Source organism: Dermacentor silvarum, chromosome 1, assembly GCF_013339745.2.
Source record: "Dermacentor silvarum isolate Dsil-2018 chromosome 1, BIME_Dsil_1.4, whole genome shotgun sequence".
Lineage (NCBI taxonomy): Eukaryota > Metazoa > Arthropoda > Arachnida > Ixodida > Ixodidae > Dermacentor > Dermacentor silvarum.
The window spans coordinates 336,068,585-336,085,559 of NC_051154.1; the positions used below are offsets into that span (position 1 = coordinate 336,068,585).

A 16,975-nucleotide genomic window follows, 5' to 3' on the forward strand; every position below is an offset into this window, starting at 1 on the left:
TTCAATTAAGGCATTTTAAATTTGGCGAGAAAATAGTGAGCCTTTGTTAACTATTCAACATATTTTAAAATTTTTTTATTTGTTGAAGGAACATTTCTGAAAAATTGTTCATATATGTACAAAGGTCAAAACTTTTGTGGTTGTTGAACGCGCAGTGTGTGTGGTGTTCTGAAGCAAAAGAATAACTGTAGGCTTTGTTTAGTTTGTTGAGATGTTTGTTTAGCAAAAAAATTTCTTTTCTGAGGACTTTTTCTAAATTCTCAACAAAGGCGCGACATCACATTTACCAACGATAACGGTGACACTGTCCGCGATGCTGCATGTGCCGACGTTTTCAACGCGGCATTTTCATCAGAATTCACAAGTGAACCTGAAGAACCACTTCATTAATTGCCTTCTACTATTCTGTCGGCGATGCCAGCCATCATTTTTCTTCAAAACGCCATTTCGTGTATAATCGACAAATTAAAAATTTCTTCATCATCTGTTGTCGACGAAATTAATGCAAAATTTCTCACAATACCAAGAAAATTTGCTCTAAGTTTCTGTGTTTGGTGTTTTCTCAGTCACTCGCCACAGTTATCATCACAGAAGACTGGAAGATGGGGAAGGTCATCCCTGTGTTCAAATCAGGTAAGAAAAATTCGCCGCTAAACTACCGACCCATTCAGTAACTATCATGCCTTGTAAACTCACGGAGCATGTCATCTACCCCCAGGTTATGCAGCATCTAGATTCAATAATTTTTTACACTCCATCCCAACATGGATTTCTAAAAGGCTTGCCGTGCGAAACTTGCCATCTTCCTTCACGATCGCCATTCTAATCTCGATAATAACTCATAAACTGATGCCATCTTCTAGGACTTTGCCAAAGCATTCCATAAGATACCGCATAAACGCCTAGTCTTAATGCTTTCCCAACTTAACTTGCATCCAGACATTATCGCATGGATAACGGAATTCCTCACGAATCCTTCACTGTCTGTTGTCATTGCCGCAAGGAACAATGCTTGGACCCCTCCTATTCCTCATTTATATTGATGATTTGCCGCAATAGACCATGTGCTCGTCGTGTGCCCTGAGTACGCGCGAGAATGACTGACACTGGCAGCTACCTTGAGGCGTTTATACAATAGAACACTGTCGGAGGACCTCTTGCTAGGCGCAGCGCCACAGATTTGGCAGACAATAGAGTCAATGCGTACTTTTTCACGTTTCTTAGGCGACACGGGCCTGGACTCACGCTTGATAATCATTTATGCAATGTGTCCTTTCACCTAGTTCCTCCCATTGTCATCCCCCATTGTGACCCTCTTTCTTCCCCTCTTCCCCTTCCCTTACGTAGAGTAGCAGGCCAGATGCTCCGTATTCCGGCTGACCTCTCTACATTTTCCAATAAATTAACTACTTCTTCGTCTTGCCTCAAAATGTATATGTCATGTTCTCCTGTTCGCCGACGATTGCGTTATTTATGCCCCAGTTAAAGACAATACTGATCAAGAATTTCTCCAGGACAACCTTAATCGCATTCAAGCATGGTGTAATCTCTGGTTGATGACCCTTAATCCCACTAAATGCAAGCTCATATCTTTTCATGGCCGTCGTAACCCGCATTTATTTACATACACGATTTCTGATTCTCCTGTACAACTTGACCCGTCCTATACTTACCTAGGCATCACTATCAGTAATGATCTCTCATGGCGTGAGCATGTAACAAGCCTAATGTCATCCGCGAATAAAAAACTTGGCTTCCTTAAGCGTCATCGTCGCGACGCTCCTCTAGATGTAAAATTACATGCTTACAAATCATTGATCAGGCCAAAACTTCAGTATGCATCCGCCATTTGGAAACCACAACACGCATACCTCATTGATTCATTAGAAGCCGTGCAAAACAGAGCAACACGCTTCATTCATCGATCATAGTAATATGCTATCAGTGTATGATCTCTCAAGCTACAGTCCCAATTAAACGCTCCTTCGCTCCGACGCCGCATTTCTAGCGTGTGTCTATTTCGGAAATTTTATTATTCCCAGCTCAAACAATAATCTGCGCACCTCCATCACGCATGTCTCAACGCACCGGTCAACCGTTTAAAGTCTCACGCCAACGTGCCCGTACGACTACCTTTTCCAAATCATTTTCCTCCAAACAGCAAGTCACTGGAATGACCTTCCCCATGAAATCGCAGCCATCAGCTGCCCATCAGGATTCCTACATAAAAATACATCGCCACTGTCATCATGAAGAACATGTTATAATTTCCAATCTTAACCCCACCCTTTATTTATACCCCCAAAACGTGGTCTTTAAGGAAACAAAAATGAAATGAAAATGAAGTGACTTAAACTTTATGGCTTTTTCTTCAACAAAAGCTTTAATAAAAAACAGAATTCCGGTGGCAACCCATTTTATTTGGTTCCGTAGCGCACCACGGTTATCAGGAACAATTGACAAAAATTATCATTCGAAAACTGCTGTGGTTGCAGAGAAAATGTTCCTTTTCTGAGCAGAACGCAGGTTTTGCAACGGAGGGAACGTGGACGTAAACAAATGTTCGCGCGTGAACTCCCGTGAATACCATGGCCCCTTTTGGCCTCGTACTAAACTACCGAAAGCCTTAATTTAGCTAGTGACACTATATTTCTAAATCATTATATGTGTAAATATATTTAAGCGTTCTTATAACAACAAAGCGAACGCCAGAGCACATAACACAAACTTGCGTGGCGAGTATGCAGACTCACATTACTTAACCCTAATTGCAGATTAGCTACGATTACATTAATTTCACCCAACAGGAATAATTCAGGCTAATTAGGTTCACCAATTAGGTTACTGCAACCGGCTATTACAATACAGCACATTGCGTCATCCTCGACACAGTGAGCCGGTGTGTCCGTAAGTTGCCACTCAATCAATGATTCGTTGCAAGATTAGCGACCGGAAATAATCGTACGCACTATCTGACAACTGCCTCTAGGAAGTTTATGCAGTAATTTCTAAAGAAACTGTCATAACTACACCTTGCTGTTTTGTTGATATGCTACGTGGCTAGGCGGACATTAGCAGCACAAAATTACATTTTCGGTTATTAACTAAAATATGCTAAATAACCTTTTAATTACTAACTTTAGGGCACTGTAATTGCAAAACGGAAGCCCAAAAGTAGTAAAGTCATGTCTGCTCAGCAGAAACCCTTTAACTAGCACCACTTTCTACATATGCGTCCTTAAAATGCGCTACTAAGTGCAGTTAAGTTTCCTTAAAGGGTGGCTCTAACAGTTCGGGACGATCGTTACTGGAATGCCGAGGCATTTTTAGCACATTTTCGAGGCGGACATATCGAAAGTGGTGTTAGGTTTAGCTATTTTTCCTAAGCAGACGTGACTTCAGCGTTCCTCGTCTTCCATTTCGCAATTAAAGCTTGTGCTCTTAAGCCAGTTATTAAAACGTTAATCAGTATAGTTCAGTCAAGTAGCGAAAGTGTTCTGGAAAAATGTATTGCTGCTAATGTCTCCCTTGCCCCGTAGCATATCAACAGAAATGGCAGGGCCAAGGTAATAAAGTTTATTTAAAAAAGAAACTTTATATGGTCGCGGCTGCGTTTGTTGCGGCTGCGCGTGACTTATCTTGAAACTAATCTGCAGTGGGTACAAAGTCAAGGCTCGCCGAGGTCTGGTAGCTTCGTGTGCGCTGTGCTCTCACCCCTTAGTTTGTACTAAAGCTAGAGGCAGTGCGAAGGGCAATTCGCTCGCTGCTGCTGCCGCTCTTCCTCATGCCAGTGTTCTGACAGCGAGTGTCCGCGGTCATCGACGTGAGATGTGTTCATGTTTGCCTGTGTGAGCGGGACACCATGCCTGTTAATTTAGTTAGTACGCGAATGTTTACGAGCCTATACGGCCGATAAAACTACTATCCTTACTTCGTTCAGCTGTCTATTAAAGTGCCATCGCAATCGATGCTTCGTCTTTATGGCAAAACTGTGACATTTTTAAAGCCTCGATTGCTGTTAACCAGTCGTGTGAAGAGCGTCTGGTAGTAGCTGACGTTCAGTGGTAGAGGGAGAGCCTGCTAATTTCTTGGGCATCTAAAAACTTTTCGCCATAACACAAATAAATCGGCAATATTGCAAATCTTAAATAAATCAACGTTTAACGCCTTTCTTCGCAAATGCAAAATGTCTAAATTCGGGTGACCAAGCAAGCAATTGTGGGAAGATGAATACTCATTGAAAGAGGCGTAACTTACCGTTCACTGAGTTGATCTGCGAGCGTTTGAATCAACTGCTTACACCGCACTCCCCTCCGCACAACAGGAAGCGGTGGCGTTGCTGATGCTCCCTTTCGCAACGTGTTTTTGAAGAGCCTGCGGTAATTAAAGCACGCGCCCTCAGAAACTACACAAATGAAACACCCTTGTATAAACATGTGAAAAAATTATGTGGCTTTCTAAGCGAGAGTAGTGGAGCACGTACTTCTTTTCACTTTGGCACCCTGTACCAAATAACGTGTCTTCCACATCGAAAAGAATAACGTCTGGCGGACATGAGCGCTGCGGGGCCTCGAATTGGCATTATTACCGGAGAGCAAGATATTACCGCCACTAGCGCCAGGGCTCTTACTCACGGGTCTTCTCTTACGTAAAAGTGCTTTGTATGCGTTGTAGTGACACGTTGGCTGTGGTGTTCTGTTGCTGAACAGCAGGTCATGGGTTGCAATGTCCGTCGTGGCGGCCGGCTTCCGTTGACTGCAATGACGCTCGTGTAGAGTTCTTCGAAAAGGCAAGTAATTATGGGGTGTGATGGCTCCCGAAACCGCACAATGGGTTATGAGGAACGCCATAGTGGAGGGCTCCGGAATAACCTTGATCACCTTGGGCTACTTAGCTTAATTGCTCATATACAGACAAGCCATTGTGCGTTTTCTTCCTTGCGAAACGCGGCAGCTGCGGGTGAGTATTGAACCCACGACCTCGTGTTCAGCAGAAGAACATCATAGCCACTGAGCCCCTGCGGCAGATAGAGTGCTTTGGGCTCACGTTGAACCCATGGCAAGGCGGTCTGAATTATTTACGAGCTCATACTGCGGAATTCCAGAATCCCTTCTCATAGCCCGTGTGTTGCTTTGCTCCGTCAAAGCAATCGTTCGGTTTACTTGCGTGAGCGTCTGATAAATTAGAAGCATTCGAACGTCACGGAGCCGTGATAGCAATTCCTGGTGACAAGACGATAGGATTGCCGCCGAGACAGGCACTCGTAGATGACACTTGCGTAACAGAACTTCGTCAATAGTCGGCGGTTCGGGTAACTGTTAATCACGATGGCCATCAGCGTGAAGAAAGGTGATCCCTACGATTTCTTGAATTGAGAGAAATTGCGTGGAGATGAGCCCTGAATACTTAGGGTGGTGCGGCGGCAATAGTGGCATCGTTCGCCAGCTCTGATGCCAATAATTCTAAGGAAGGAATATCTATCCTAAATGGTCTCTGAAAGAGTTCGGACAAATTTTGTAGACGCGTAGGGTACAGATACAGTAAAACATTCACGTCACAATTTAAGTGAAGCATCTCATATTAAGAGAGCTACGGACGATTACAAGTTACGCTCCTCCCTCGCCATGCATTTCCTCCTCAAATCGTTCGCCGAGTGATCGGGGCTAAGCTCCGCCTTCGCTGGCTTTACGTCATGTTGTGACGTACGTTGTCGTCTATTTCCAGTTGTCTTGGAGCCAGCGCGTGAAGGTTCTCCAACCTCTCCGCTAGGAGCCCGGCCGTCGATCCCCAGCGAGAGCGATCAAGCAGCGTGCTTTGCGAGCGTTCTGTCGCAGCGCCCAGCGTGTCCGGTATTCCGGTAACCACAGGTGAGCTGGGGGTTTTGACGGATAACTAGGGCTCCGTGTGGTCGGAGTTTACTTTTCTTGAAATTCGGAGGGTGTTTTTTGGAGTTTATTTTCTAGCGGAAATTCGGAGTTTATCGGACTTAACTTTTCATACATCCCCAATTCCCCGAAATTCGGAGTTTAATTTTGCATTATTCCCAATAGTACTCCAAAATCTTAGATGAAATGATATCTGAACACGAAAACATCAGAACACACGAAGCGTATTTTTGTTGCGTGGAAGGTTTGAACGCACAAACACATATACACACAAGCACAAATAGTTGAATACAAAACACCTGCGTTTATGCGTATCACAACCTTAAAGCTTGTTGTAATAGACGCAATCATACTTTACGAGGTTGCTGTCACTGATGGAAGCACGCTCCTTTCGATTGATGATTTTCAGCTTTGAAAATGCCCTTTCAACGTTTGCGCTAGAAGACAGCGCGCAGCGAGAAAGCACTCGCCACTGGACAGTGTGAAGGTTCCAAAGCGACAGGGGTTCACCAATGTTACTGATTAATTAGCTGTGATAGTTCGCAAAATCACTCATGAGTTGGCTCATGTCGTCAGTTTCAAGAAACACTAACTTAAAAATTGGCGCATAGGTTTCGAACGCACGGGGTAACACATGCTTCACATTTGGGTTCACAATTTGAACACTATACCAAAACGATTCACTGGTGTACTGGAGTGCATCGAAAAGGTTCCTCTGAACTGTCTGACTCCACTTTTCAGCGACAGCAGCGTATTATCCATGAAGGTCTGCGACAGTCGTTAAGCGGTCATACGTCTCTCGCTCCGTGCACGACAAGCCCTTTGTTAAATGTGCGATGGGTGTGGTCTACGAGATACTGTTGACGATCATGAGGTAAAGTTTATATCGGCCAAACCGGCCGATGTATCAATCACTGCTTAGAACATAGAATAGAATAGAACTATCGATATAGAACGGAACAGGGTCATATTGGCCGCTAAAATCAGAGTTTATCGGATTGATCCGAATTGGCAAAAATTTTACCGGCGAGTATTTATAAATTTTTCGGATTTATCCGAAAACACGGAGGCCTACGGATAACCAGAGGCGTAAACTAAAGCCCCTCCATACCACTGTGATTAAGGAGCTTCGTAGACGTACGTGAGCGGCCTGATCGGCATGTACGGTCCAGCCATCTGGTGGCGCAGAGCTTAACTAGCCAAATACGAAGGTAATGTTCCTGTAACCAAGTGTAAAACATTTTAAACATATAAAAAGACAACGTCTTCAAGATTATGCTCCTGCCAAAAAATTTGAGCCAGCAGCAAAGTAGAAAAAAACGTGGTTACCGCTACACTGTAAACGGAAATAACTCTCAGGTGAGAGTATAATGCTTGTCCTCTAGCGACCCCCCGGTTGGGAGTTTATTATGCTCCGAATGATCGAAATATAATTTTTACTCCGTGCAGGCGGAATTTTTGCGTGGGCCCAGGGGAGCTTTTTCCTGTCATTTTTATTTTTTATTTCGGGCTGGACGGAGGTTTTCGAGCTGCACCGGGAGTATAAAAAAGTATGACGTCAAATTGCGTGGAGAATTTTATATGTAGAGGCTACGGGTCAAATTCCGAAATATACGCGCAAGAATATGCCAAATTCTGCGAAACAAGTGAACGAGACCAGACAGACGAAGCCATACATAAACACATGAAAATTTGAGGAACACCCAATGAACGACATCCAACGCACATGCGACACACAACAAGAAGCAACCCTGCCAGTATATATAGCCACGGTAATGTGTGCCTCAAAACTGCCTAGCGAGCAGCTGTACTGTTTTCAGAATTACGACTCACAGGCTCGCACATATGAGATCTGCCTCTCTGAACGTAACATGAAACCTAAATCCACACGGAAGTGTTAATTTAGAATATTGATAAAAACAACGTTCATGGCATAATTTTTTCAAAATTATAATGTCATTCTGTGAGCGCTGAAGCGACTCTGTAGCAGCCCACGTAACACCGAAAATTGCGTAGTCATACATTTTTTTTGACCGCACTACTTGCTCCGCGTCCAAGCAATGTCTCTCGGTTGTGAAACGGAGCTATATCGCTGATCTGTCAAACGAATCCTCACGCTCGGAGCTAGCAGGTATACTCCTAAATCAGTATGTTTGATGGAGCATGATGTTAATGCAATATCCGAAGCAACGACGTGATCAAAACAGAACTGCGCGATAACAATTCGATTCACATCGCTCAGTAAGAAGCTTTATTCACAGTACGTACTTACGTCCTACCGTATTTCCTGGGCGAGGATATCCGTGCACAGGTTCATAAAAAAAAAACACCGCATATGCAAAGGGTGAATGATGATGAGTGGGCGAAGCTCCGGAGGGAATCATCGGTAAACCGTGAATCTTCCGTGTAATTCGCCCAGTCTCGCCGCACTAAATCGAACGATTGACTTCCACCAATGACACGCGCCATATGTGACGTCATTCCTATTTTATAACAGCGCCCTTCATTATAATTGCACCATCTCCCGCTTAAGGGGACGCTAGCACAAACGCGTTAGAAACGTGCAGTACTCTCTAGTAAGGGGGAGAGGCCACAGCGTCTTACACAGCCGTTTACACGTGCCGGAACGTGCACCGCGTTTGCCGACGCCATCACATGACTGCTGAGAGAGTGTAACCCCCGTATTCATAAACGCTCCTCGACTTGAATTTGACTTGCCACCGCCTTCAACGCGTTTCGAACGCGCTGCCCAAGGCGGTGGCAAGTCAAGTTCAAGTCGAGGAGCGTTTATGAATACGGGGGTAAGGCGGAGAGGCCACAGCGTCTTACACCAGCTTATTACACGGGCCGTAACGCGCTAGCACAAACGCGTTAGAAACGCGCAGTCTTTCGTTAATGTTGGGTATTTATTGTCATCGTGGTGCGTGTGTCCATGTGCGCTTCGTGGCGTAGTGGCTAGCGCCGCGCGTTCGGAAGCGAGGGGTCCCTGGTTCGATTGCGCGCTACGGTCACAACTTTCGGAATTTTTTTTTCGTAAAAAGTAGACGTGGCTACCTACTACGACGACTACGACGACTACGACTACTACTACATACTACAGAGGAGAGACAGACCCACACCCTAAGGAGCTTCGCCCCTAAAAAGAATTGGTTGCGCCGCGGTCTTACTTACTGGCAGCACAGCACAGTAACGAAGTCGGAATATGGCATTCATGTGCAGCTATCACGGACGTGGTCCCTCGAACAGTGGCTGCTGTTGCCATTGCTACGCGGCATTTTACACCGGACGTTGTCAGCATATGCTCAAAAGGACATAAACGTGGTATGTCACGCACAGAAGAACACAAGTCAAGGTCACGCAACACGAAAGCACAGCCAGAAACCTGAGCCGGTATCACGAGTCAACCGGCAGCTTCGTGGTCACACCTAAGCCTTTTTCCGCACTTGAAATCGTTGCTCTTGCATTCATCGCTGCCAGCAGAGTGATCACAGCTAACGTACATACAGATGAGATACAGTGAGCTTCAGGCACGCCTATAACACTCTCTGGAAGGAAGTATAGGAAAGAAAATCGGCGAAACGCTGGCACGGAACAACACTTCACAGATGTTAACACTTCACAGATGTTAACAAACCGTCAGCCATGAGCACCGCCGACTCCGCCGAACGCGGCCGGTCGCTGGCGCGGCGCACAGCCTTATGGGAAGAACCACGTGACCAACCTGTACCGGCGGTGGAGTTCTTTACGGCTACGTTCACACTCGGGAAGCGGCAAGCGGGCGGAAAGGCCAAAGCGGCCGGAAAATCTTTTCCGCGCATGTCCAAGTTGTTCACATTTGTTTTGCTATCGCCGCTGCCACCGCTGCCGCTTTCGCCCACATCCATCTAGTCTGCGTACGTTTGTCGTCGTGGTGGCGCTCATTATCGCACCATTTCGAGCGGTATGTTCATTCATTGTCCCACCCGTCATCAAAAGTGTTCGTTTCGCGCAACTTTGCGTGTCATCTGCGACCTTCGGTAAATTCCTCGTAGCCGTTCCGTAATTCTCATACGGGCACGGTAGCGCTGAGTCAAAGGTTGGTGCCTAGGCATGATTATATTTCTTTAATAGCTTTTATTTACAGGTTGTAATAACATTTCATCATTTCGTATTATTGGCGGCGCCTCCAGTACACCAAAGCTAAAACCCGGGCTGGCACTTGTGTTGGGGCTCGCCGAAGCCTGCGCGTCCTACGTGAGACCTATGCTCCTAATCTATTGTCGCGACGAGAAAACCACCGCGCAACGAAATAAGCGCCCTGCGACTTTTGCAACATGCCGCGCCCGTGCGAGGAGAATTGCGGAGCGCCAACGAGGAATCTGCCCAACTTTTTTCTGCCACAGAAGTGGGCGAAGAAATTGTTTTTTATACTTCTACCTACTTGTTTCCTAGAAATGGACAATGAATAAAAGGAAGGAGCGGACACCTCCGAAGCGGCTGTGGTGGGTTCGCCCAGCTTTGCAAAAAGCGCGAGAAGTTGGGTCACCCCAAGGCTTCGTTGCTGCACCTCCGGTCGCGCGACGTTGAATACTATCGCGAGTATTGCTGACAGTACGTTTTAGTACCACTCTTGTCGTAGAGAAAGTGGTGGATCTAGATCGCGTCGAGCCCCATCGCAGCCTACACTTTTGGTGCCATGTACAATTTTACGACCGGATGTTTACATGCTAGTAGAGCTTCCGGTCGAGCGGAACGACTTTCCGCCGCGATTCCGCCTCGCCATGGCGAAAAAATCGGTCCGAGACCGATTTTGCTTTCCGCCTGGTTTTCCGCCCGCTTCGCCGCCTAGGCGGGCGGATTTTTAGAAGTTTTTGCCGCTTCCGCCTGCTTCGAGACCAAGTGTGAACGTAGCCTAAAACTCCCTGTGCGGAATTTCCGCAGAGAACAAAATTTTGAAGGCGGAGTAAAATCACGTCATGTCCGCCCTTATCCTCCCATAGCTAGTGAGCGGAGTGAAACGAGGGAATGCCGGTGTACTCCTCCCATACATCGGAGTAAATATTCAAGGATGGAAGTATATAGGGCACATCACCTTGTTATAATTGCCATGTTGGGGTATTTTCGTTTACAGTGTACATTAGCTGTGTGTTTGGTTGAGCTTTGTGCCCCCAGGTGGCTGCCCCGTGCAAGCAGTTCACGTTTGCGCCTCCGTTTATCACGCCAAACGGGGTAAAACGGCCAGTACACTTGCGCTTGCATTTACCTGAATACCGGACGCGCTAAACGCTATTGTGGCAATCCTTCGACGTGAAGTGACGGCCGCAAACGCGTAGATGCTGGCGCCGTTCGGATACCGACAATCTGATGCGCTGCAGCCACTCCACTCGTCTGCTGCATTGTAGTGGGGCACAATGTCGCAGCTTGACATGTCGCCGATCGCTGCGTTTGGAGCCCACAACGCCACAAGGCTGAACCATGGTACTCGCGAAAAGAAATAACAATACCGACACTGACCGCGCAGCTCTCGTCAACACGGAGCACGTTTTAACACAAGCAGACGACACTTGCTATGGGCCGGAAGTGCTTTTAGTGTAGCGTTACATGTCCTTGTGCATTCTCTTTCTGTTACTTTCTTTTATAGAAACAAATTAACTAACATCTAAACTATTACGAACAATATTTGTTTACCATAATGTTGGAAATATTTCCGATGACGCGTCCTGGGCAGCCAATCGGATAGCTGGCCCAGTGATGTGTTATGGTCAAATCGCGTCCCTTGGTCACAAAACTCAGCCGATGGGCGTGCGGCGATCGGTAGCGATGTACCTTTTTAAAACCTTATAATAATTTACACGATTTACGTGGAGCGTTTAGATGCGTCAATTAATGATCAGAAGCACCTACTCTAACGACTCAGTACGTTTGTACAAAATTGTCAAAATCGTTTCAGGGTCTCTTTAAGGGCAGAAACTCTCTTCCATCGGCTGCACGAACCACTTGGGATAGTACTACCCGGTTTCGCCACTGACACACAGCTACGCCCAAGAGGTGGAACTCACAAAACGTTTCGCTCATAAGAGTTATTGCCAATGACCGTTCGGTTATGGTCATATATACATAACGAGTAGTTGGCCTTGGCCCTTACGAACAGTTCGATTATAAGAATTTTATGGAGAATAGGGGACTAGAGTGTTTGAAGAGAGTGTCTTCCATGGTGAGTTATCGGGTATGTCTGTTTTCATCCACTTAATTCGACCGATCCTGAAGATAGCGCAGTCTAAAATTGTGGGCCGATACCGAAGTTAGTGCAGTCTAAAGCCGTTACCGTGGGTATGTGCAGTCTAAATATGCGCACCGATCCTGAAGGTTGTGCAGTCTAAAACTATCTTTGATCCCAAAGATAGTTGAGTTAAACCTTTAAGCAGTCCAATCGCTCCCCCTACTCACCTTACGGGAGCGGTGACGCGATAGAGTGTCACGCGCAGTGATGCCGCCCAATAACTCACCACCAACTCGCTAAAAAACACAGTGACCTTCGTCAACTTCAGCTAGCGGTTGAATCGGCTTCCAATTTTTTATACTTGTTGGCACATGACAATCCCTCGTCCATATCCTCGTCCATATCCCTGCCTACTTACTCAAAGATTTATAATATGGCCTGCCACATGGGTGATCGATGGCAACACTGGCTTATACGTGGAGTGCGCAGGTGGAAATCTACGTGGTTAGTTTAATAATAGTGGACAGATGAATCATTAGCAAGCCGATAGCCCTCACAAAACAAACGCGTACGTACAAGAAGCACGGGTCTTCCAAAAATAACCGATTTCCATAATATCAATTTTGGTCAATATTCACAAAAAGCCCTTGCACTAGAATTGTTCATAAGAGAATAATTTAGCTAATCCTGAAGCTGTACACATTAGCGAAGGCGGCTGTACAATTGAAAAAAAGCGCTTATGAACGAGAATCTTTGGGAATTCGGCCCCTGGCTAGCAAGCAGATAAGTAAAAAGAAGCACCACATTACTGATAAGTTTGTGTAACGAGGTTAATTACAGAAAACAAACCCGCGAAGATAACAGGTGCACGGTTGTACGAGCTCGTAAGTTCGTTGGGCGTTAAGAAGTCGCACAAAGCCTACTACTAACGTCTGTCAGGCACTAATACCGGCCAAATCTCAAGATATGCATCAAAACAAAACTTAGTGAGGAAAGGGAACAATTGTCAGCAGGTAATCCATCCCGGAAAACTGGCACAATAAACCGATGCCGGAATTTGCCAGAACAAGAATTATACAGTGAAAAAAGAAAGAAGGCGATTTTTGAATCTGTCGTGAGGGCTTCCGAATTCACCGTTAGGTGCAGAAACGTATGTTAGCGTGCGATCGGCCACTTTGTCATAAATAGAAATTGATTTGCATACAGGGGCGCAAGAAGATAACAACCAAGGATGGTCTTCTATGGCTTTCGTTCGATCCTTAATTCTGCAACTATAAATTATAAATATGACAACCTATGAAAAAATATACAGTTGCTAGTAGCGATTTTTCATGTAAACCTTTGCGTCCGTCTCTGTTCTTTCTTTGGTGCTTTCAAGTAAGCGCGTTCCCACAATTAAAATTAAAAAGAGCACATTGGTACAGTTCATTTGAAAAGTCGAGGAGGTGAAGGGATTGGAAAAACAGAATAGACAAATACTGCGTTGTAGAGCACAAAGAATCGGGCATGAACGCAGCCAAGGCAGCACAACAAGCGCTGCGAAATTGCACCATCAACTCAGCAAAAATAGAAAGCCAGAACCTGACTAAAAATAATGGCCAAAGAGCCATCAAAACTTCAACCTAATATTTTTCTTTTCTTGCAGTTTTTTTTTGCGAAATGTTCTTGCGCTGATTAAAAGCATGATTGGTAAGTCCATTTCAGTTCTCAATATGTTTAGCTGGGAATCGCAAACAAAAGGGTAGTTGTGCTACTTATTGATGTGCTCGTATGAACATTAAGTAATGACACATCCAGAAACCATTCACACGGTATTGCAAGAAAGTACTATTTTGGTATGCAGCACGATGCAGATTGTACTACAAGAATTATTTTCTAACACTAGAATGTCTAGAACCAAGAACAATGCTCACAATTGAAGATTTCCGTAGGACCTAATTTCCCTGTTCCGATACATATGAGAGACCACCATGAAAATGTATACCTTGCAACATCGGTTTTTGCATTACATATTAGTTTGGCAACAGTCCCTATAATCTCAGTCTTTAGGAGTAGTATGTGGCTGCTACCGGTGCGCTTACGTTCTTTTTTTTTCTTAAAAAATTAGGCATGCTTAAAAAGTGACTTGTTCTACTTACGGAAATAATACTGTGCTGACTTGCCGAGCAAGAAGAGAAGATGAGTCTTCATCTGTTAGTTCCTGTGGTTTCAGGAAACAACCAGTCGGCATATGTAACTTCAAAAGGACCCCTTGTTGGGCTAGTTGGTCTAACATAATTACTTCCAGATATCGCTCAAATAAGTACACATACACACGAATAAGACACAACAGACGCGGACGAGCGCTCGTCCGCGTCTGTCATGTCTTCTTCGTGTTCATGTGTACTTATTTGCGCTATATCCGAAAGGCATATGTAAAACATGAAGAAGCACAAACATTCATTATACGAAAACAAATCAGAAGTAACTTGCGGTTTCTTTCATACTTTGCGGAGCGCGCAATGGAGTATTTTCAATATAAATATAGGAAGGCGATAATAATTCCCTATCAAGTTTGTGCTTGTTCGATAATGTGAACATTTGTGCAAGTTCCAAATAAAATGCTTTGACTTGAAGCAGCAGCTGCAGTCGATAAAACACCAACCTGGAGCGACAAAAAGAAACACATCAAGGAAACTCATCTTGAGGGGAGATGTGGCGGAGAGGACCATTTTAGTTAATAACAGAGCTAATTGGAGGTAGCCTATGTACAATATAGAGACAATTTTGTTTATTTTTGAATAATATTTGTTTCGCTATATATAATTTGGTGATTTTTCTGTGCCCCCGGAAATGGAAAAAGTAGCATCTCCTGTGCAAGGTTTGAGCTTCATGCCATGCCAAAAATCATTATAGAATAGCCCATATTCCTCTTTATAACAGTACTTGTGAACAAGCTCGAAAATAGTTTTTATCTTCATTATTTAAAGAAAGATGTCATCCCGTTATCTTGCATATTGATGAGTGGTTTTCTACATCACTAAACATAATTTACATCACTAAAGTTACTGCAAGTTACACGAAACCTTAATTATTTACATTCTACACATTTTTCAGCATGTGCATGCAAAATTTGGTCAAAATTGTTTGACAAAAATTACAAGACGTTTTTTGCACAAAGAGCAATAACAGCGTAAGGTTGAAAAAGGATAAAATTGAAGTTCACAAATTTCTAAACATGCTTATTGCTATTGCTGAAAATGAACGGGCGTGATATTGGCTCAGAAACCAGTGTTTTCCGAAGAAGCGTAGAACTTCAAAATTATCCTGCGGCATTGATGATACCCCCAGAACCTTTATTACCTTGCTCATTTTCCTTTCCCTCTGAGAAGACTAGCAGGCTACTTGACATTGCCTCAGGTCAACCTCTGTGCGTTTCCTCGGTAAATATTTCTCTCTCTCCATCACTTCCTCCAGCCGGGCTTTCCTTGCTACACACCTTTGACGAGATGAAGCTCCAGCTTTCTGTCTTGCAGATATTTTCATTCTCCTCTGCCGGTCTTCTCTAGTGTCTGAGAGTGATCGACTCCTACGTTGAAAGGACGCGCAACTCCTGTAGTACCTCCTCAAAGCCTTTGTGTCCTTTGTTGAAACAAAGTGTGACTATAAATATGGCCATGTCTCTAACAGTGCGAGAAGCCAACGTTGTTTCGAGGCACCGCTACCAAACCCTGGTGTTGAGAGACTCAGGCGCTTTTTGAGGTTTGCCCTAATTGCAGCGAAACAGCAGGTTTTCGCTTGTCAGCCTCTCGTACGCATAATGAAAAGCCTTCGCCTGAGCACGGGTGAAAAGTGAAGAATGAGCTTGTCCGGACTCACCCAGGGCTATTACTCGCATGTTGTTACACCGTGAAAGCTCGCAATCTGGGCAATACGTGTGGTTGGAAGCGTCATGAGTACAGCATGAATTAAAAAACGGAAGCCCCTGCGATTGTGATGCCTCGATTAGAATAATTTTCCGCACTCGTCTGGTTACAGATCGAGAGCCCTTGACTTCTAATTGCTATAGCGGTGGTATGAACCCTCCAGGCGAACTTTCACCGTCGGCGTCCCCGTAAGGTTTATAATTAAGCCCAATTGCTATAAGATCCTATCGCGGCCCGCGCGCAATATACTGTGTGTGCGAGAAAAAGTTTGCGAGGGTGAGCAGACAATGGCGGTAGCTTCATGCAAGCCCAGTGTTGCAGGTCACTTGATAAAGTGAGCACAAGCTGGGGTGGGGGTGGGGAGGGAGTTAGCGTGCGGTACTGTGTTCAAGCGCACGCTAGGGGGGGGGGGGGGCAGGTGAGCACACGTCTCTTCATCTATCCCGACCATGCCTGCGCTTAGCTATTCGCGCCGCCGATCTCAGAAACCACCCACAATATATCTTAGAGGTTATCTTTTGCGTGTGCAACGCTTGGACGGGCCCAGACGGCTGATGGTTGCATGTGCGCTACCTTCCGGCGCGCCTAGTGCCTGGTGGTCGCGTAATCTCAAGTTTTGGAGACACGTTGGAGCGAGAAGTAGCACGTTTGCTCCTATGTGTTTGCGTTCTTCAGTTCGTGCTCGCCGTCATCGAGGGAGATCTGTTTTTATTTATTTATTTATATATTTATTTATTTATTTATTTATTTATTTATTTATTTATTTATTCACTGTCATACCCACAGCGCCATTTAGGCATTACAGTGGGGGGGTTACATACAACAATGTAAACAGCACTATACCATACAATACACAAAAAAGGCAAGAAACGGCATCATACAACTAAATAATAAAGCACTATGTAATGATTGCAAAATATACATTAACTATATACTGTAAAAAAAATTCAAAGAGCATTTACAAAATGTTCATTATTAAGTATACC

The 16,975-nt window shown here is 44.9% G+C and overlaps 1 protein-coding gene across 1 annotated transcript in view; it reads right to left on the reverse strand.

Moving 5' to 3' along the window:
• The window catches only part of LOC119443683 (ATP-binding cassette sub-family C member 3), a 203,301-nt gene that overhangs the window by 149,919 nt on the left and 36,407 nt on the right, over window positions 1-16,975 (reverse strand). The window contains exons 5-6 of the mRNA XM_049660466.1: window positions 14,223-14,284; window positions 4,258-4,374 (exon numbers count right to left, since the gene is read on the reverse strand). Of these exons, the coding sequence (XP_049516423.1) occupies window positions 4,258-4,374; window positions 14,223-14,284 (179 nt within the window). The remainder of the gene's footprint in view (window positions 1-4,257; window positions 4,375-14,222; window positions 14,285-16,975) is intronic.